Below are 22,456 nucleotides of genomic sequence, written 5' to 3' on the forward strand. Positions count from 1 at the left end.
AAAATAAAAAACGCAACAAAATCACCCCAGGTTTGGAAAAATACATTTTACCCTGCCCTACATTTTAAGATTCAACCCTACTGTTTTGAATCCAAAACCTTAAGCTTCTAATTTTAGTTCCAGCCATACTTTAGATGATTTCTTCTTTTTTTTTTTACTAGGTGACATTCTCACAATTTAATGTCCAAAAACTGTTGGTTCTATTGAATGAAAAACTAGCCCTTTATCGCTTACACAATTAAAAATTAGAAAGTATATAAATATTAGCTATCAAAAGAAACTGGTAAAAACAAATATAAGTAAAAATTGATTTTCATGATTTGCCTTAGTAACTGGAATTTTACGCAATCTTATCACAGCTTAAAACCTAATTTAAAATAAATGAATTCCTCCACATCCAGCACAGCAGTTACAATGGGTCATTAAATACGGGTAACATTCTTCGCGAAACCTTCGCCATTTCCCCTCAAGTTGCGAAACAATCTTTTTTCATAATTAATGTTTTATTTCCGGGCGAAAGTGGAGTTAGCAACAGGGGAGGGCTCTTCCCTTTTTCCTCTGTTCCCTGAATCTCTTACCTGATTCGTCGATTGGATATCGATTATTCTTCTCAGATGTGACTTGGAGACAAGCGGGTAAACCAGTGGCCGAACATGTTCGGTGGGATATTAAGCCACAAGCTAAAAATGATAAAAAATAATGAAAAATAATTATACAAAATACTGATGCTGTAATTCAACAGGGGTTATGCAACATTATTGCCAAATGCTAATTAAGGGGTTGCTAATGTTGTTGCTGTCACGAATTGTTCTCCAAAGCTGGGGGGGGGTTTCGACTATGATGCCAAAGATTGGGGGAAGGGGATATTTGCCCGCTAGTTTTTCTGCCCCTTCCCCTAGATTTTGAGGAATACCCTTTTATAGCATTTGTATTACAAAATCCTTTTTTGGGGGATTTTCGTTCTCAAAATTGCAGAAACAATACAATTTTGCGCCCCTTGTACTTCGAAAAATTAATTTATCCTCCTCCACATTTTCAATGATTGACATCACTGTTCCAAACAAAACGCACTACATCAGACACATAAATGGGAAAAGAGCTTCAGAAATAGCCTTTTCAAATCTTCTTGGGATTGATCTCTTCGACTAATCTAGGGGGAGGGGTCCTATACCCCATTTTCAAACAAGTATGAATATGTGTTCAGAATTGTACATAGGTCTGTTTTTTGGGGGAAGAAAATATAAAATACAAAACAATATATTACAGGCCAATCTTTTTCATTGGGGATCGTAAACCCCCAAACTACACCTATATATGCGTGGGAGCTCTATATGTTTTAATTTGGGCAGTTATATCATTTGGACAGTTATTTGCAAATAGTGAGAAATGAGGATTTTTGGTAAAGTGTTGAAGGTCTATTCTATGTCAAAAAACGGTTTGAGGCTAAGATTGCAATACTGAAATCTGAAACGTAAATGTTCGAATCCCTGATATAAAAAGAAAAGAAAACAAAAGATAGAACGTTGGAAGATTAATATAAAATTGTGAATACTTCGAACAATAAATCTCAATACCATATGAACGCACTTTAAAATAATAAATCCGTAACATAAGGCCTTTAAATGCAAACACAAGACATTTGAAGCATATAAAAAGGTTGACTAAAAATAAAGATTGAAAGTTTTGTCAGTCAAATTTGACCAAATTTGGTCATTTAGTCAAATTTGGTCAGCGGACTTTGAGAATCGGAGCAGCTATGCGGGCCATCTATTCAAGAACATGCTTGTAGACAAAAAGAAGTAAAAACCCAATCCCCTTTTCTCTGCAGCAACTTAAGAGTCGCGGGGGTAGCTTACCCTAGCAATATGAGTCAGAGGGAACCATAAATGACAGGGAAGAATGCTTAAAAACTAATAAAATATGATTTCATATCTTAAAAAGAATTAAACATTATCCTGAAGGTTTAAATGTCTACATTTTTGTTGCAGCCTTAGAAATGAAATCCCACATTTGGGTCTTCAATCGTTACTCTCACAGAGTTTACAAAGAAAAATTGCTCCGATAGGTAATATTTGTGGATTGTATCGACTAGCTATTTTGATTACTGTTAGGGTTACTGTTAGGGTTAATTGACAATAATAGTTTACTAATACCAATATTTAGTCACCGCTTATCTGATCCAATCAGAAATTCCACAGAATATTTCAACCAATCATAAGATTATGAAAAAGATAATTGGCTTAAATTAACGTTAGTTTTATCTCGATATTTGTAAAACATCATCGTGAGTTCACAGGAAACAACATTTCCAACTGTTGTTGCTGTTTTGTAGAGAAAGGCAGAAAAAGTGTCTAGTTATTGAAGGTGCCAATAACATAAGGAAATTATAATACAATAACTGTATGTACTGCACGAGGTTAAAAAACTGCCTTAAGGGGCTCACACCTTGTTTCCCAAAGATTTTCCTACCATTTGTACAGATTACCTGGTAAAGGCACAATTTGGACAACGTTCTTATTATTTGTTCATAGTCTGGTTATATATATATATTTTATATTTATTGTTATTATTTTTTTTCAACAAAACAATGTATACTTACCAAACTATGTATAATATCTGTTACCTTTAAATGAGACCTACAGATTGTACGCAATTCCTACGTGGATATGACTGGCTGGGTGTTACATACACTTACCCATTATATAAAGTAATTAATAATTCTAAAGTAAGCAATGATACAAATACGAACGGCGCTTTTAAGGCACAGAACAAATTGGAAGACTTATACTGTACAAGTATTAAAGCTGTTCTTTCAAATGCGGATTACGACAGATCAGGCTATTTGTTGAACAAATTAGAAAAAAAACTTCCTTTTCCCTAAAACAAAATCCACAAGAACCTGCAACGAATTCGTTTAATTACAAATATGGCTATAATCATTACAAATCAAACAACGAAAAAGTCGCATTTTCCAACTTAAAAACTAAAATTATAGTAATACATAAAAAAATAATAACACAATTTACTTAGTCAGTTACTAGTTATTACTGATTCCGTTTCCCAACATATTCTTCAAGCTAACCATAAAAAAGTAGTTATATAACAAATTTACGACTTGCAAATATATTATTAAACTCTATGAGTGAATTTATGCTTGAGAGGTACTAGTCTATATAACAGGTAATTTTCAAAAGTTCAAACTCACGGAATAATTCGTTCAATTTGCAAAAAAACCACAAAACTGTCAGCAGCCTATATTATTTTTCATCGTATTTTATTTTCACTTCTCTCTTCCTTTACGGTGCGAAGGACATCGAAGTTAAAAATGAAGCATTTTCATTAAATGACTTTAATTGGAAAATTTGAATAAAATTTATAAATTCAATTTTAATAATAATGGAAAATCATAGTATTTTTTATACAATATTTGTCTTTTGCTGGCATCTTTGAATTTATACTATTTCTTTCATTCAAATTATTGGGACGAAATTTTGACTCCTACTTACTTTTACTCTTACTACTAATGCGAAATACCATTATAAATTGGTAGCAGCATTAAACCGCCTTAGGCTAACAGAATAGCGAACGCTCTTCCAGAGCCCCTGCCTGCGAAAAACATATGCTTCTTTAAGGCAACCACAAAGAAGTAGCAGGTTAACCGAGAATTAGCCCCCCCCCCCCCCTTAGAAGACCAAAAATAAATAAGGAACGAATTTTTTTGAAAGTACAACCGTTTTCTTGAAGCTCAATATTTTTAAAAACCTTTCCACTCCCCCTAAAAACATTTTTGATAGCTTTCACCTTTAAAAAAAAAAAAAAATCTAGATGGGCTGATACTGCACCGCCCATCTCTAGAGAAATCTTTTTTTTATCACCTAGTCTGGGGCATTTATTTAAATTTTGCCCCTTCATCGAAATATCCTTCCCCCTTTTCGGAGGTGTTCCATCCACCCTTGGCTAAAATTATCTGTGTAGTCCAGGGAATGTCCTAGGAGCTAACTCAAAATCATTTAGAATAAAAGAAATCATAGGCATAGGTTCAGGGGCATATACAAAAACCTAGTCATTGTACGGGGGATAAGACCCAGCACTGTTCTTGGGACAACGGCTTGCTTACTTATGAATAATTCTTACTCACATCTACACAAAGACCCATGCATAATAGAATAAAATAAGCTATTACAATCAGATCAGCAAGTTGTGACTTTTCCTTGATTATATAACTCTTTTGTAGATGTCGTCTGGGGAGACATTGCTTTACCCCCCCCCCTCACATGTGCATGCCTTAGCTATTTCTGGAGTTCTTTAAGGGGGATGTGGGCCTTCGATATATCCTGTCTATCAGGGTTCCCATAGCAGTCAGTTCCTGAAGTGCTACAATTGCCCAAATTTGCGGGCTACACAGGGATTATCGGTGCTACAGTCAAAACTTGACTGTAATAATGGTAAACTAACACTTTCTATACCACAATTCCCAAATTGTTATGGATATCAGTACGGAACAAAACATTATAAATAAGCTCTTTTCAACATGCACGAAAATACTGTGAAAGTTGTGAAGGGTGAAAAATCATGTTGTTTTTTTTTATAGAGATGTATCAAGTTCTTGAGGAGTGAAAATAATTTCCTCCAATCATGAACAGAAGAAAACGAAAATACCCGAAAAGTGTCAGTTTAGAAATACGTCCCCTCCCTGATTAAATATACCAGATCATGTTCACAGATTACTAGAGTACATAATAATAATAATAAAGATATGGCACAATTAAAAACTGAAAGTTTTCAAATACTGAGATTATATTTACAAAATCGAAACTTGGCTAAGGGTTAACAGCAAAAAACCACCCACAGGTTGCAATAAAACCAATAAAAACTTGGATATTCGGGACAGAAGGAGATAAGAAACCGGATTATAAATAAAATCTTACAGGAGCTGCTCACTAGGTAACCTCTTGTAATACCAGAGAATAATGTCATTGTGGCGACAATGTTATTCACATATATAGATTAGAATTAAATCCATTGTATACTGTAGTTAACTCTGTTAGTCAAATTTGAGTAAACTCCTCTTTAAGGTTTCCAAAGCAGTTAGATAGATCACATCGTAGATCACAAACACTCTTTAGGCGAGTGTTGTGCTACTCTTGACACAGCCCTTTTTACCTCGTTCAAAAGATTAAAATAATAGGCACCTTCCACGGTCTAAGAAAGACAACAACACGGTCTAATGCAGGTTTCCTTTTGGGCGTTGTACAATTTTAACGACCGCGAAAACCGTGAAACAGAAAGCATTTCTGCGAAGGGGGATTTTCATCAAAATCCTGGGGTGAGGGGGGGCTAAGTTGGAGACAGTTTCCCCAAATCAAATGAAAATAACAGTGAAAAAGGAAATATGAGCCATATAGTACCATAAGGGCAAATATATACTAAAGAAAACTGACCTGTTTCTCAAGATGCTTGAATTATCTAGGATTATTTTAGTTCTGGGAATTTTTTTTGCAAAAAATAAATTTCAGCTGGGGGGGTAACTGAGGTATTGAGGTGCAGTCTCCCCTGTTCCATAGTAAATTACGTCACTTCATTTCTGACTAACGGAAGATAATTCATAAAACAGTAGGGTCGTATTTTAGCTATTCAATCTGCTAAGAACTTATTTCTATTTACAGAAAAGATTTTCACGAAAATAATAGTACTGGGGTCTTAGTTCATAGGGCGTTTTGTGTGAGCCTTATGGTCTTAACACTTTGATTCAGGCAACAAACAAATATCTTGGCAGAAGAATGAAAGTTCAGAGAACTAAGGTCTTGGAGCAAAAAAAATGGTCCAATATTGAGTACTTTATAAGGGTACTCACAAACTTTCAGGAGTGCATAAATGAGCCAATCTGAAAGTCCAAATTCTAACGTTTCCTGGGGGGGGGGGGCTTTAGGTTTTAGGCCCGTCAAAAACCTCAAGATTCCTAAGAATATCATGCATTTTCCGTACAATTCCCGTATTTTTTACTTTTTCTCAAACACCCTCACCAAAAAAAACTTCGTACGCGCCTGACTAAATTCTTGTTTTTGTGTAATTAAGTTACTTTCATTTTGTATATTAGTGTAGAAAGGATAGAGGCCGTATACCCCGGGAGTCAACAATTTTCAGAGACCACGGGCATCATGCGGAGCGTGCCAAGCGGAGCAAAAACTCTGCCACGCGTGGCGGAAATGTGAAGCACAAGTGGCACTCCAAGATGTACACCAGACTCCTGAAACTGCTCCTCGCATACACCAAGGGAAAAGAATATGTAGCCCTTTGCAAAATATCAGCTAGTAAAGGCTGAAAGGGTGCCAAGATTTCAGTGAAAGTAGATAGTGGATTCATTGGGGAGAATTTGGCTAACTAGGAGTTTGCAAAACTGTCACATTTGCCAAACTGTCTTTTTTTTAATGACATGATCACTAAAACTGGAAGTATTATTTGCCGAAAGTATGAAACACATCACGTGACAACATCATTTTGCGGAAATTTGACTTAGCAACAGCTCTGCGGTTGCGGTTACCTCGCCAAAAATGATGCAAATTACCAGCACATTCAATTCCGGTCAAATCTCTTGTTATTCTGCTTCTTCGGGAAATGACGCAAACATTTTTTATTGTTAGTTTAATCTGGCATCGATTTTTTCTCGGTCGTGCTCAATCACGAATCATTTCTTTCTAGCTTTTAAGACGTGATAATGATTAGGTAAACAATAATTTCGACCAAAAAACGATAAGAAGACCGGGGATTTTTAGACTAGTCAGGGGTACAATAAGAACACATGCGAAGGGATACCATCAATATTTATGCCTGGTTTATCCAATGGGAAACCAGCTTTTTTGTGCTAATTGGTAGATTTGTTTTCTGCTTTTTCCTTAAAAGGTCCAGTTAAAATCGAGCTTCAGGGATCTTGCATACAAGTAGTTTCTTTCTCTGCGTTTTTTGTAAACAGCCTGGTCATTTTTGAAAAGCCCATTCAAATCCTGGCACAGTTGGAGAATAGCCAAAGTAAAAAAAGGGCAGAAAACATGGGGGCGGGGAAAACATCACGATCTGCTGAGATTGGTCCAAAATACTCAAACCGACCCTTAGAAAAAAATGTCTTCTAACATTAAACTTATTTGTGTCCATTTACTAGAAAACACTTTGAAAAGCACCCCCTTAATATAGCTTGCAGCGCGTGCATCCAGGCACGTAGTCATTATTTTTTGGAGGGAGGGGTGGGGAACAACAAAAAATGAATTTTACTTGATAATTTGAATAAGAAGTACCCAGAAATTCAAGATATATTAGAATTTTCGGAAGTCTGGCCCCAAGGCCCCTCCCCACGTACGTCCATATGTACATCTAAAATATCCCACTGAAAAGTCCCGGTTTCCCAACTACTTAAAGGGGTCCTTTAAGGGGTGAATTTCCCATACATCCTCTAAATGTAGATATGATTAAAAAACAATGTTCAAACCCTTCATTGATTAACATGCAGGTGGCCAAGGGAGAAAATTATATGGAAAAGAAGCAAAAACAGAAACCTAAATGTTTCCGCAGTATCCAAGATGAATTCAGTGACCCCAATCCAGACGGCAACAAACAGAAACTACGCAACACTAATTTGGGAAATTTAAAAAATGAAACAAGCCAAATAAATTTTCATGAAAAAGCGTGGAAGGCAGGCACGTACGCAGGAACTTTTTTCAGGAGGGGGCCCAAAACCTTCGAAACAGCAGATATAAAGTAGCACTTTTTTATTTAGTAACTAAATAAATGCAAAAAGCGCGTATATCGGAAAATACATATTAACTTCAATCTGTAGTATTGTAGCGAATGGGGGGGGGGGGAAGAAGACTGAAGCCTCAAAGGTACGTTTTAGGCTCAGGTTATGTTCATAGCGATTTAAAACCAGTGATTAATCTATTATATTCCACTGAAAGGGAAATTTTAAGATTAACAGTGCAATATGGGTGCTGTGGGGGTAGTTCTTCTATTGCGAAAACATCGATTTTAATGAAAAATGATCGTTTCCAAAATTGATTCATTAAAAGCTGTACTTTATCCTGAAAAGGGGGAATAAACGCCCTAATATCAAGGATAATTGTATTTCGTTGCGGAAAGCAAACTCTCTTTACGAAAAAAAAACAGTACAATCTCTAATTACTTCGAAGAGGGTAAAAAGTTAGACAGAAAATGGGTTAATAATTGGGCAGTGACTTGACCGGATAATTGCATACTGTAAAATCTCCCCCAAAAAAGGCTTCACACATGCATCTAGATTCCTAATAAATGTCCTACTTTTGCCAGAAATCCCAAGAAACAATGGGGAAATTAAACATTTCACAAAATTTCAGTGGGGGGGGGCAAAAGGCCCCCACTGCATACGTGCCAGGTGGACGGAGTCGATTTTTAAGCACAATTTTCCTGTGAAACACAGAGCAAATAACGCAATGGCGTATCCATAAATCAGGGGACTGTGATACAATTTTTTTTTTTAAACGCAAAAACACCCTAAGACCACAATGGCTCTATAAAACGTATGACAAAGAACAAAATAATAACGAAGTTAAATAGCCGAGAAAACGAAGGTAATGTCAGCCGGTGGACAGAAAAGAAGCGAAAAAAAAAGCAGATATTTCGACAAGGACCTGGGGAAGGTAAACAGGAAGGGCGTGCGAAAGCACAGAATGGCTGGCCCCCAACCCTCCATTGCACTTCCTGGCTGAAGGGCCAAGAAACGGAGATCATCACCACCGGCACGGACTAAAAAGTCTCCTTTTTAGGAGACTATTTTATCCTTTACTTTTTTAAGTAAAGTTTTAAGTAAGTTTTAAGTTTTAAGTAAAGTTTAAAGTTTTTTAAGTAACGGCTATTTTTATCCTTTACTTTTTACTTTTTTTTTTACCAAGTCACCTTGAGTGCTTCAAAAGGTTAGTTTTTCTTTTTTGAGCTCTGATGACGGCTTGGCAGAGGTCCTTGCCAAAATATCTCCTTTTGTCATTATTGCTTCTTTTCTGTCCCCTGACTGACATTACCCTTGTTTTTCCCGGCTATTTCATTTTACTATATTTACTGTTGTCAAACAAGGATCAGCGGGGCAATCCGCAATCCTTCCTTCAAAAACAGTTTAACAACCCTTTCCTAGTCCTCCTCCTATTGTCCTCTAATTCTCCCTTCGAAAACTGTTTAACGGGTTTTGGTAGTTAGAAGGGTGATAGTGTCAGGTATAACGTTTAGACTGACCGCGACGATAAGATGGAAATATTATTTAGAGCACTAGCCACATAAAAATAAGGGAGTCAACACTCACTGGTGCAGTACCTTCACAACACTTCCTCAGACAAGCAGGACAGTCTTGCAAATTTGACAAGATGTTGTGGTGAAAAAACTGACAAATAGCACCCAAGGGCGCGTGCAGCAGCCAAAATAGGTCCAAATTACTGTCTGGGCAGTACTTTCAACCATTCTTAAAATAATCAGGACAACACCTTTTACTATCTTTTGATCTAAAACCGTTTCAGGCCATAGTACACAGTACACTTCTTCTATGTGTTCCTAAGTGACCCATAAATATAATAATATACCATTGACTACTTACAACTGGGCCTGCAACTACGTGTGACCGTGACTACTAGTGACATAAAACTACCCACCTAAAAATCAGGGAGTTAACACTCTCAGTACCTTCACAACGACCCTTTCAGACAAGCAGCTGTAACTTGCATGAAAAGGACAAGAAACTTAAATCCTTCCATTCATTGGTTTCCGATCTATCCATTCACTAGGCAGAACTATGACATAACTCGGGACTTTTTTCAACGACTTTTGACCAACTCGCAACGCATTTTCTAACTTCATTTCAGCTCAAAGAGTATGGGTTCTGCTCAAACACGAAAATTAGCCTACCCTCAACAGTCAAATACTTGCCTTTTTAGGCAGTCTGAAATCCAGGTGAGGGTAAAGAGCCCAAAACTATTTAACTAGCAGGACTTAAACCTAGACCAGCTTTTTGCAGACAGGACAGGTCAATTGAGTTAAATTAGTTCTTGAAACAAAACCAGTACGGTGTTATTTACTACTTAGACAGATACTTCGCTTTTAAATAGTATAAATATACAGATTATGCTAGGTCTATACCATTATCATATCAATTATCCAGTTCTGTTTGAAATTTTCCACTTATTTAGAGAAACTTTCAATGCTTTAGCCAGCCCCTACACTAGGTTTGGCGCTAGTAGTTTATCTTCCCGTGTTAATTCGCAGAGGATTCGACTTGTCAGTTACCCATACCATGTAAGGGAACGTATAGACCCATCCCTTGAATTTATTACCCCTCTCTTTATTAAGATGTTTACATATTACCCTCGGTGTATATTCCTGAGTTAAGCGTAAAAGACGCTTAGATTGTGTTTAAGGTTTGTTAGCAAAACGGGAATTATGTACAACGGAATAATTTTCTTTTTTTCATATTTGTAAAAAGGCAGACGAAGTAAGCCCCAAGGGAGCGCTACATTTCAGAAATCAAGTACACGAGGTGGCGCATGAAAAGCATGGTGGAAATGTCGCAAACGGTACGGGGCAGCGCAAAGTATTGAGGGGACTACGCCGCGGTTGAACTGTACGGCGGCGCTCACAGGTGTACACCGGGCGGTGGAAAGTGGATGACCCCTCTGCTGAATCAATATAATCAAATCAATGAAAGCCAAATACAGAAAAAACAAACTTGTAACAAAAACCAGTATAAGTCAGCGTTTTAAAGCAAGTAGTTTTTTTCGCTCACATATTCATCTCTCTAAGAAACTAATTTGGAGCGCCTTTTTCTCGCGTAAAGATTCTAGGAATTCTCGAATATTCCTTTATGTGCCCAATTAGTATTGGACGAAAATCGTCTTTCTTTTGCTTACGTTCCTAAGAGGTGGGTGGAGGAACTTTGAAAAATAAACCATGACAAGGCAAATGCAATAAAAATGTATCAGAAATGCTGAACTGTGCCGTAAAGCGGCCAAATGTACCACACTACAACCGGACCTCTAAGCAGTCCCAAAAATAGTGCAATTGTACTGCATTGGCAACGCTGGTGTCAGTCACCAGACACTGCAGTGTGTTGCTTGCAATATTCCTGTTCTGTTTTTATTTTAAGGGTCTCGACTTTTATTAACAACGTATTAAATATTATAGCAAATTTAAAAGTGACGACAGTCTATGAGGGAGAGAACACTAAAACAAGTTTGTCAAACAAGACAACATTGAGAATCAAAAGTTAATAAGGAACTCATAATAAAGTCAAAGAATTCTCTGTTACTAACCAGGTTTTTTTCTACTGATTCTTTTTCGAGAACCGGTTTTACATTTGCATGTTGTTTGGAATGAGAAAACCCGCTTAAATAATTTTGTAATATAATCCATTAGGAAATATCTCCTAAAATAAGATCTGTTTACAATAAATACAATAAATAAAGAAAAAATTATTTTTAAGTAAAGTGAGAATGAAAATTTAGTATAGGGACTCGGGAAACTTCCTCCGGAAGAGAGGTTTGATATTTCAAAACAAGTACATTTTAAATGTACTCGTCGTGCGATTTCAATTCTTTGCACCAAGGTTTGCCTCAAAGGCTAAGTAAGCACATAAAATTAACTTTTTTTGGAAGGAGAATTCGGAAAAACAGGCAGCAAAACTCTTGGAAATAATGGAGATTCGTAAAAATCTTAAGATACGTTGGCAGTGGCGGTTCTGGCCTCTTGCGCCCAGGGCATTTTCAGGACAAATTTTAACAGAATTTTTATTTATTAACAAAATTATTTACATTTTGTTAACTAATTCACAATTTATTTTTAAATTTATTATTTCAATTTTTCATTTAAGGCTAATTTAATTATGTTGATTATTATTTATTTATTTTTATTAATTAATATAATTTATTAACTGCGCAAATCTACTTTATTAATGAAATTCCAAAAATTATAAATTGGTTATAACAGTTAGATTATTTGTTTGAAATTTTGCACCATTAAATTCTCTGCCGGGGCAAGTCCCCTCTGTCCCTCCTCTAAAACCACTTCTGTCCAGTGGGGAAGGGGGGTGGTTTGGGCCATTGATTTACCCCAAGTAGCTTGGATTATCTTTCTTCGCGCATGTTTGAACAAATATAGAACTTACATTGACAAATCAATCCCTGGTGTAGTAATCCCCTAAGGAATTTGTGACATTTGTCACACCGGGTTAGTTCATCAAAAGTTGTTTCCTGAAGACGGTGCTGCGAAGCGGGCACCAGCAGGGTATCAGGTACTTCTTCAGACTTCTCTTTCTTCGCCCTATCACACAATTCATCTACACAAGCTAGTATCGAACGCTGTACAAATTCGTCACGAATTCCAAGAGCCTAGAATAAAAGAGGTGACTAAAGACTGAGATTGAAATTAGAGTTAGAAATTAGAGACTTAGATTAATTAGAAAATAATTAGAAATTAAGAAATTAGAGACTGAAATTAATCTAGTCGATTCAAAAACAGGATGTCAACAGGATTTTTTCCTGTTTCTTTTTTCTTAATGTAGATTCCAAAAAAGCTATTTTTCCAAACCTAGGAAGGGTGATTTTTCTAGTTTTTCAGTGAAAATACGAAAAAGGATACTTTTAAAATGTAGAAAGTCTGGGTAGTTGACAGGGGGGGGGGGGAAACAACTCTGAAAACAGATAAACAGAAATTTTCTGAATGATACAAGAATTTTGTTAATATAGTATTTTACTAATTAATTAAAAATTAATTCTATTTTATTAACTGCACCCTCTACTTTATTAATAAATTTTCAAAAATTACAGAATGATTGTAACCGTTAGATTATTTGTTTGAAATTTTGCACCCCTAAATATCTGTACCCAGGGCAAGCACCCCCTCTGCCTACTGGAGAGAGGATTGGGTGAAGTAGATTGTGATGGTTTTAATTAAGTATATTTAAGGTTTTAAACTTTATAATATATTTAAGATTCTAGTCATTTAATTTTTCAGTTTTAAGACACATTCACGATTTACAATAACAGAAGACAGGATAAACTGAAGTGTTTTTGCTTAGAACAAGATGGAGACGTACTGTAAGTAAAGGAGACGTGATTACCACTAAACTATTGAAACATATGAATAAATCTTACACAAATTAAAATTCAAACGCAGCAATACTCAAACTTGATGTAATTATAACAGCCTAACCCATCTTTAAGATATTCAAGAAAATCATTTTGCTTACCCGACACATTATTGCCACTATCTATATAATATGATTAACATTATAAAGGATTAGCTGTAATGCGTAATTAGTGAAATATTAACAACAATAACTACATACAATTTAGAAAATCAAATTCAAGAGATGTGAAAGAGATGGAGAAATAGAGGAGGTAAGAGGAGAAAAGAGTTACTTCAAATGCAACAAATAAGCTCGCCTTTTAAAATTATCTAGTGCTAGACAGCCTATGTACTAACAATTGATTCATAAGGTAAAAAATCGCTATCCAGACATTTTTTTCAAGTCCAAAGACAGTTGTCAGCCTAGTAAACTGAAACTGCTGGAATTGGATCAAATATCAAATTCTGATAATCTGTAAAACCTTTATTCACCTAGCTCAGCCACTTATCTTTAAAACATTTAAGAAAGTCTATTTAGAAAGCACTTTTTAACCATAAAATTATTGTCTATCAGTTTTTATAGATTAAAAACACACATATTTTATATTCACAGCCCCCAGCCAGAAACCGAAAAAATGCGCTCTTTGCAAATCAGATAGTCACCCATGTTACAGTTACAAATGCCCTATTGCACAGGTGAATCTAGCTGAAAGGTAAATCTAGTTCAAAATGAGATTCAGATGCTGAATTTTGTTGTGGAATATTAATGGGAAAGTTACGGATCGAATCCCAATTCTTTCACAGTTCTTGCAGTCCCATGACCTAGTTCTGATTCAGGAGCATTTCCTGTCGGAAGACTGCCAAAGCCTGTTACCACTATTTTCTACTATCTCCTGTTTCGTGGTGCAATCTGTGACATCAAACCTGTTTCTTGACAAAAACAACATCCATCTTCATATACAAGACGAAGAATGACGTCATAATCGGAGCTTACAACTATATATGACGGTAAAGGTAAAAACTATGATAATGACATCAGTATTTGATGACGTCATCCCGCTAATAAAAACAAGAACTGCAAATGCGTCAGTATCATTTGATTATCAAAATCGTTAAAGTGAACATGTCAGAAAAAAGGAGTGGAATTTTCAATAGATTTTTTTCTAGAATTTTCAATAGAATTTTCATACGACAACAAGCATCAGAACGAATCCCAACATACGACATCAAGCATAAGAACGAATCCCAACATGCGACAACAAGCATCAGAACGAAGCCCAATATACAAAAACAAGCCTCAGAACGAATCCCAACATACGACAAGCATCAGAACGAACCTCAACATACGACAACAAGCATCAGAAAGAATCCCAACATACGACCAATTCGACCAGGCATCAGAACGAATCCCTACATACGACAACACACGACAACAGGCATCAGAACAAATCCCAACATACGACCAGTTAGACCAAGCATCAGAACGAATCCCAACAAACAACATACGACAACAAGCATCAGAACGAATCCCAGCATACGACAACAAGCATCAGAACAAATCCCAACATACGACGTCGAAACATACGTACATTACGAATTACAACGGATTAAAACATTTTTACAACAACATACATTCCGTTGTACTACTTGCGGGGACAGTCTCCCCGCAGGTACTTGTACTGCGGGGATTAGGTGAACGGGGACTGACGCTTCCCTTTTTTCCCTTGTTCTTATACGAAGAGGAAAGGTTTGCTGGAATTGTTGTTGATCTGCCAGGACATGAAGGTACAGTAATGATAAAGTCTAAGGCAATGTGTGGGGTGGGGCTTTGGAAGTGGCCAGAAAAAGATGATGTGCTTAGCTATCCGGCGAAGGATGTGATAAAAGTATTGAACAACCAGTTCCCGCTCCTGGAAGTTTTCGTTTGAAGATTTTTTAGAAAAGATGTCAGTGTGTATTCCTTTTTCATTTTTATGTGTGTATAGTCGAAATAATTTTTAAAATAAAAATCTTGGACCAAAGATTATTTAAGTTACATGTGTAGAAATCAGAAGGCTGGAATTAAAGATGGTAGTCAACTATATCCGATTCTGTCACTTCTTCAGTGTTGTTTAACAATTGTTTTACCGGTGCTCAGGATAAGCTGAACTGTACTTTTATCTTCAAAGGAGTTGATCTTTCATTAGTTACGTTTACAGATGACCTACTAAACCTTTCCTGCACTTTTCAAGGATGCTCTTCAACCTTTGAGTTTCTCCAAGAAGAGTACGAACACATTGGTTTGAGCTTTATTATTGATAAAACAGTTGTTCTACCATTCAACTATAAAGGGAATAGAAATTCAATAAGTCTATCTGGCTCTGAGGTTTCTTTTGCTAGCAGCATTACTTACCTGGGGCATGCCTATTGGAGCAAACCTGAAAGAAACTGTAAGCCTGGCAATCAAAAGTTATGCCAGTAAGATCCAGGCTGCGTATGCCTCCCTGGCTTCAAACGTTTCGTATCAAAGTAGAGTTGACCGTTCTCACTTATATAATAGCCTAACGGTCCCTCACATACTTGCCCTTGCTCTTGTTTGGTCTTTCCTTAATTGTGGCAAAAGAAAGCAAGTTCATCTCCTTTACTTTAAATTTGCAAAGTATTTAATGGAACTTCCAACCTGGACAAGTAACTCTTTTCTGCAAATCATTTGGTAATCTTTTTAAGGTTTGGTAAGATCTTTTAAGGTTTGGTAAGATCTTTTAAGGTTTGGTAATCTTTTCGGTATCATTTGGTAAGCCCAGCTGGAGTTATTGAGAAGCGTATTTGTGACTTCACTACAGAATACCAGAAGTCTTCCATCTTTGGTCATTTCTGTTTGTCTCTTGGTTTGTAGTTGTCAAACTGTGTTTGTTTTTCTATTGTCTTTTTTTTTTCTTGATTTTTACTCCATCTTTTTCTGGGCTTTCTGTCCAGTTTTTTGTGATGGGTTATAAATAAAATGATGATGATGACGATATGATAATTATAAAGAAAAAGAAAAAAAGGGTTGAAAAATAATCAAAGACTAGCAAATAGAAACGGAAAAAGTAAATTTGCTCGAAGCTTCGTTACAGACGTTACGGACGATAATAGCCATAATAGCCTATAATAAAATAATAAAAACTCAAAAATTGTTTTCTTTTAATTTTTCAGTTTTTTTCCTTTTTCAGCTCCTTACCTCTCTTCGTTCTGGTCTTCTTTTCATCATGTTTTTCTTTTTAATTTTTAAATTGTAAATTTTCATTTATGGTCGTTTCTAGAACTTTCGAACTTTTTTTTTTTAACTTAGAATAGGTAACAGCTTCTAAAGAAGATGTCCAGACGAACGTTTCTTCATTCGCGACTTCTAAATGTCCAATCTAAGTGTTTGAATAATAATCACAATAAAACTAAAGTTACAATAATTCAAATGTCATGGTTTACGAATATATTTAGCTAAAACACGTGCTTATAAACGCGACTAGATACCTTGACATAAGAGATTCCACTCCTGGAATGTTAAATCTACAAGATTCTAGAACCAACGATTCCATATCTCCACTTAGATTATTCTTTCTGCAGTTTCTAACTTAGCTATCAAAATAAAATTTTCAAATTATTAATAAGCCGTTTTTCAATAAAATAGGGCAGGGATCACGCACGACCCAGAAACTTTGGGTGGAGAGGCAATAAACAGAAATAATTCTCGAGGAGGTGGGATGAAGAGGGGGGGGGGCAAATGCAAGAAAATACTGTTTTCAAATACTACGAAAATTTGCACACTCCAGGAATGTTTGAAATAAAAGACTACCAAAAAAAAATTCTAAGATTATACTAAGATGATTCTAACATTATTCTGCTAAGATCATACTTCCTATAGTTTCTAACTTTACTATTAGGAAAAAAGACAATAAGACATTTTCAAAAACTAGAATAGTGATCATGCCTACCCCCCCCCAATTTTTCTTCCTATGGAGGCAGCCTGCGGGAATAATTCTAGAGGAGGTTATGGGGTTGAGAAAGGTTAGGGACTTAAAGGTATAAAAGCCTTAGAGCCCTTAGAAAAAGTACCTTATCGTTTTCGAAGACTGCTAAAGTGTGAGTTGTATCTTGTGTCATCCAGGGGATGGAAAGAGGGGTAAAATGCCTGGTTTGAGACTAGATTTTGATACTCAAGAGAGTTCCCCAAAAATTGCCTTGTAGAGCCTTTGAAGCGAGTTTCTCGACTGCGAACTATTTTGTGCCAAATGAACACGAGACTAAAGAACACGGCTTTTCCAAAACACAATGTTTCAACTTAGAACAAATCACCTCCAAATTATTACTTTAAAAGTTTATCATCCAGAGTGATCAAATAGCCTGGAAGCAGCGCACAGGACTGTCTCCTCAACAAACTTTTGGAAATACAATTAAATAATTTAAAAATATCGCCATAAAATTTTTACAAATTCAAAATATAAATTGAATTTTTTGCTAAAATTCATTAAGGAAAATATAAAAAAAAAATTTCTAGGCTAAAATGGAGTATAGAAAATTGATGCTAAAATTTAAATGAACACTGATAATTTTTGAAGCAACCTGTTTAATTTGTTGAATCAGTAATATATATACATATATATATATATATATATATATATATATATATATATATATATATATATATATATATATATATATATATACATATATATATATATATATATATCATGAAAAGAGAAATCACCAATGCAACAGCACAAACACAAAAAAAAAAAAAAATAAAAAGAGACAGAAGGAGAAAAGGAAGACTGTTTTCCTAAATTAGTGATTAGTATAGACCAGCACTTGAATGAGGCCTTAACCCTACTCATCCATACAATCACATAGGTCAAACAGCATAGCCACACACAATCAACCATAAAGAATAATCCATGGACAGGCAGTCATGTCGTCAATAAGTATAAGTCGTCATTTACCAAACAATAGAAAAAATAATATAGACAAATAATTCAGAGGCAACACCCAACATAAGGGCTCATCAGGAGAATACACTGGCCTATATAGGGTTTCGCCACTCTAAATTCTCTACCCAGCACAGTGTTGTGGCTACCACAGAATATCCATGGCATCCCCGCGTCAGGTATCACCCCCAAAATATATGCCTATGAAAGAAAAAGAACAGCAAATATATATATATATATATATATATATATATATATATATATATATATATATATATATATATATATATATATATATTCATTTTTTGGTAAACTTGGCAACTATAGAGGGTTATAGGGGGGGATAGGGGGCACTTGCCCCGAGCATAGAAATTTCAGGGGCACAAAATTTCAAATAAATAATCCAACGGTTATAGCCAATTATCAATAATAATTAAAATAATTAATAAGAATATCAAAAATAATTAATAATTAAATGCTTTAACAGTAAATAAAAAACTAAAAAAAAATAAAGTATTAATTAATTTAAAAATTGAGAATAATCTTGTTAATAAACGAAAATTTTGTTAAAATTTGGCCTGATAATTTTATGGGGCACAGAGGGGAGAGGGACTAATCAGTATTTTGCCCCAGGTGCAACAGATACCAGAAATACCACTGCTACTAAATTTAAAACCATTCAAAAATTTACAGAATTCAAAGGCAAAACCGTTCACGTTATAACCTATTCAAGTTGCAAGAAAGTCCAGATTTTGAGTTTACTTTTGTAGAATATTTTCTAAGAATATAAAATTAATATCCCGAATGACAGAACTTCTCGCTGAATATAGCATATTTATCATTAAACGTGTCAATTTTACTAACAAAACAACTTCAATAAATTCTTCAAGCTCCGACACAAGCAAAAAAAAAAAAAAATTCTGCACCACAAAATTAGGACAAAAGACCAAGGCCATATCCAGGGGGGTTAGCCTACGGGTTTGAACCCCCCTTGAAATTTCTGTTTGATTCGTTAAAACATAACAAAAGTACATACAAACAAATTTTTGGTGCGCTTTTAAAGTTTTTTCCCAGTCCCAAACCAAAAATCGCGGATCAGCCGTTGGACAGGACGTACTATCAAAGCCAGTTTCGCATTTTTTTTTATAAATTATACACCCCGCCCCCCAAAATCCTTGATCCGCCGCTGGAAAGGACGTATTATCAAAATCGTGACGCATTTTTTCTCAATCATTTTCTCCCCTGTTTGTATTACAATAACAACCAATTTTGGTAACTAAAACACATAATCGAAAATCAGACAATTTTAATTTTATTCCAGGGCCAACGCTTTGGGTTCATTTTTGCCTAAAGGTAATAATGCTTAACACACTAAAACACATACATAAACAGCATCTACTACAAAAACTCTCTTTACACGTGCAACACCTGAAATTCAGGTATAAGTAAACCTAAAATTTTGCCGGATTATCCTCTTCATTATACCTTAAAAAACTTCCCTTTCTTTGAGTAATCGTAAAAAAACTAAAGCAATTAAAAGGTCTACAACCCTAGGAGCCGGAAGCAAACTTGCAGACCCCCCAAGACCACAATCAACTCCACAATCACTATGGCTTTTTTTTTTATTTGTGACCGGTAAAAAAAGAAATAAAGAGAAAGAGAGAAGAAAAGGAAGAGGGAATTCCTCAAAGAATCAGCCAATAAATTACATTTGGAAACTTACAAACTGGTTTTAGCATCACTGACCCAGGGACGCCGATTAAGGGGTCAGACAGGGAGGGGGAGGCAATCACCCGTAAATTCAAAAATAGATTTTTTTCTTATTAAAAACTGAAAAGAAAAAATCCCCATATTTTAAAAAAATATGGCCCTCCACCTTCCCATTTTTTCACGAATTGGCACCCCTGCATTCAACTAGTTTTCGAGATTAATGAGCAGTTGGAAATAGTTAGGACAGATCTGAAAATATTCTCAAGACTAATAGCTATTCCTCTTTTTTCAGAATTTAGCAAACACCGTAGATTTTAATTATTTTCGTTCTATTTTTATTGGATGTATTCTATTCCGTTTTTTTCCAGGCCTAAAGCGTTGTTTTTTTTTGTTTCTTTCTTAAACCGGCTTTTTTTTATTTGTTGGACTTTTTTCGACTTTTTTCTTTTGTAAACTATTTTGAAGGGGATTAAACAAACAAACATTCCCTCGATGGCCAAACTATTCCCTTAACACAGATTTTAACAAATAAAGGAGATTTCGATTATTTTTATTGGATGTGTTCAATTTACTTATTTTTCAAGGCCCATTATGATATGCCTCTTCTTTTCTGTAAATCGGTGTTTTGTTTGGTGTGCTCGAGAATCTCTAGAACTTTTTTCTACTTAACTTACCTTTTTTACTCTAAGATGTTCAGGGGAATAAATGAATATTTATACAGTCGGTCCTTTATTAGACGCATTCTATTCACTTATTTTTCTAGGTCTTATATTTTTTTTTTCGTAAATAAGCGCTTTGTTTGATTGGTAGGGATGTTTTCAAGTTGTTTTTTTTTAACACATCTTTTATATTTCCGGTTTTGTGGGGAATAAGTGGATAGATATTCTCTTTTCCCCCTTTTCAGAATCTAACAAAAAATTTGGATTATAATTATTTATTATTATTTTTATAGATATTATTTCATTCAGTTATTTTTCTCAGTCTATATTGTTTTTTTTTCAAGTTCTTTGCAGAATTGGGCGAAGCTTTTTTGCGACTTTATTTATTATAAAAAACACAACCCAGAATTTTCAAGGACTAGTTTTTTAGATCCACCTACAACAACCAAAACGAATTATGTACATTTTCATGCTTTGAGTTTGAGCTCAAGTATTTCAAACTCGGTTTTTTGTTCTTGTCATTTCTTCATATTGAAGTTTTTTTTAAATTGTGCCTGAATATCAACGAAAACAGATTTTGACGCTTTTTTATGTTGATGGGCCCCTGGATTTTATACTTCGATAATATTTGATTGGTGAAGCGTGAGAGAACCCTAAAGACCTCCATGAATAATCTTGTGGCCTACTGTGTTTTCCTCAAAAATTTCCCAGCATATTGCTTACACGGCATATAGGAAGGGAGGGGGTTTCCAAGCGATTACTAGGGGGGGGGGAAACTTCTGGGGTTCTTGTCAAACAGTGCTAGTGTCTCTCGGGTCGTTATTTATTTTACAAAGGCACCCAAGACTTTTTTTATTATTTTTATTTGATTACTTTTTTTTAGTTTTTTAATAGAATAAAGTCGTCGAAACTTTTACTTCGAAAAAAAAAGCATTATTCATTATAACTACTAGAGTGGTCTTAAAACGGGGAATTAAGATAATGATAAAAATACGGTAAATGAGGATATCGTTAGTTAATTTTTTTTACTTCAAGCGCACCTGAGAATAGAGAATATTTTCAAATGATTATCGGGCAGAATATTCTGATATTATTTTCACTTTCATTTTTCACTGATAAAAGATGACATAAGTGTTCGTGAAGTTGCCTTAAGTCACATTAAGAACTTCCAAGTCCGATACGAAAAAAAAAAGCATACTGAGGGATTAGTCTACTAACTATTATCATCCAAAATAATAATTCTAATACATCTTTCTTGAAAACAGCACATTATTTTTGTTAGAGAAGGGGGAAAAAACTTGGCGAAATATTCTCATTTGGACGGATTCCCGTGCTTGATTGCCAAGTCAGAATTTTGGCAAAAGTGCACCGGGTACAAAATGATAATAATTTTTTTCTTCTCCGTCTCTTGTCTTTATATGAAATATGCCAAAAGCGATGCTATACAAGCAGAGATTCAAAGACTTTTCAAAGAAGTAGATGTTATGTGTATATACTTATATAAAACCAGTCATTGAAATTGCCTTATGTTTACAACGCAATTGTGATTTAGGTCATATTCAAATTTGCTTTTTATTTTATTGTTTTAATGCATCTCACACAATATTTTTTCTAAGGAATTCTTTTAATATTTTGGGGGAGGAGGGAGTCTCTAATCCTCTGTGGATAACTATGGTTAAATATTTAATTCTTCAATTATTATTCATAGTAGTTGTTTTATTCTCGAAAAGTAGCCTCCTCCTCCTCCAAAATTTAAAAGTAGCAATAGAAAGAAACTGCAATCAAATATGAAAAAAATCAAATTAAAAATAAAATATAAAATAAATAAACTAATTCAAAATATATATAATTAATAAATAATATATTAATATATATATATATTAAATATAATATAAAATAATAATATATAATATATTAATATATTATATATAAATATATTATAACAAAAAATATAATATATATTAAATTAAATATAATATATTAAAATATATATAATTAATAATATAAAATACTTAAAAATAT

At 34.8% G+C, this 22,456-nt stretch overlaps 1 protein-coding gene across 2 annotated transcripts in view; it reads right to left on the reverse strand.

Annotated features, from left to right (window-relative positions):
- Nucleotides 1-22,456, reverse strand: part of LOC136041104 (phosphatidylinositol 3-kinase regulatory subunit alpha-like) — a 271,528-nt gene that overhangs the window by 98,459 nt on the left and 150,613 nt on the right. For both annotated transcript variants that reach the window (XM_065725659.1, XM_065725661.1), the window contains 2 exons: nt 12,164-12,386; nt 579-680 (listed from right to left, as the gene is read on the reverse strand). In XM_065725659.1, coding sequence (XP_065581731.1) covers nt 579-680; nt 12,164-12,386 — 325 coding nt within the window. The remainder of the gene's footprint in view (nt 1-578; nt 681-12,163; nt 12,387-22,456) is intronic.

Source organism: Artemia franciscana, chromosome 21, assembly GCF_032884065.1.
Source record: "Artemia franciscana chromosome 21, ASM3288406v1, whole genome shotgun sequence".
NCBI lineage: Eukaryota > Metazoa > Arthropoda > Branchiopoda > Anostraca > Artemiidae > Artemia > Artemia franciscana.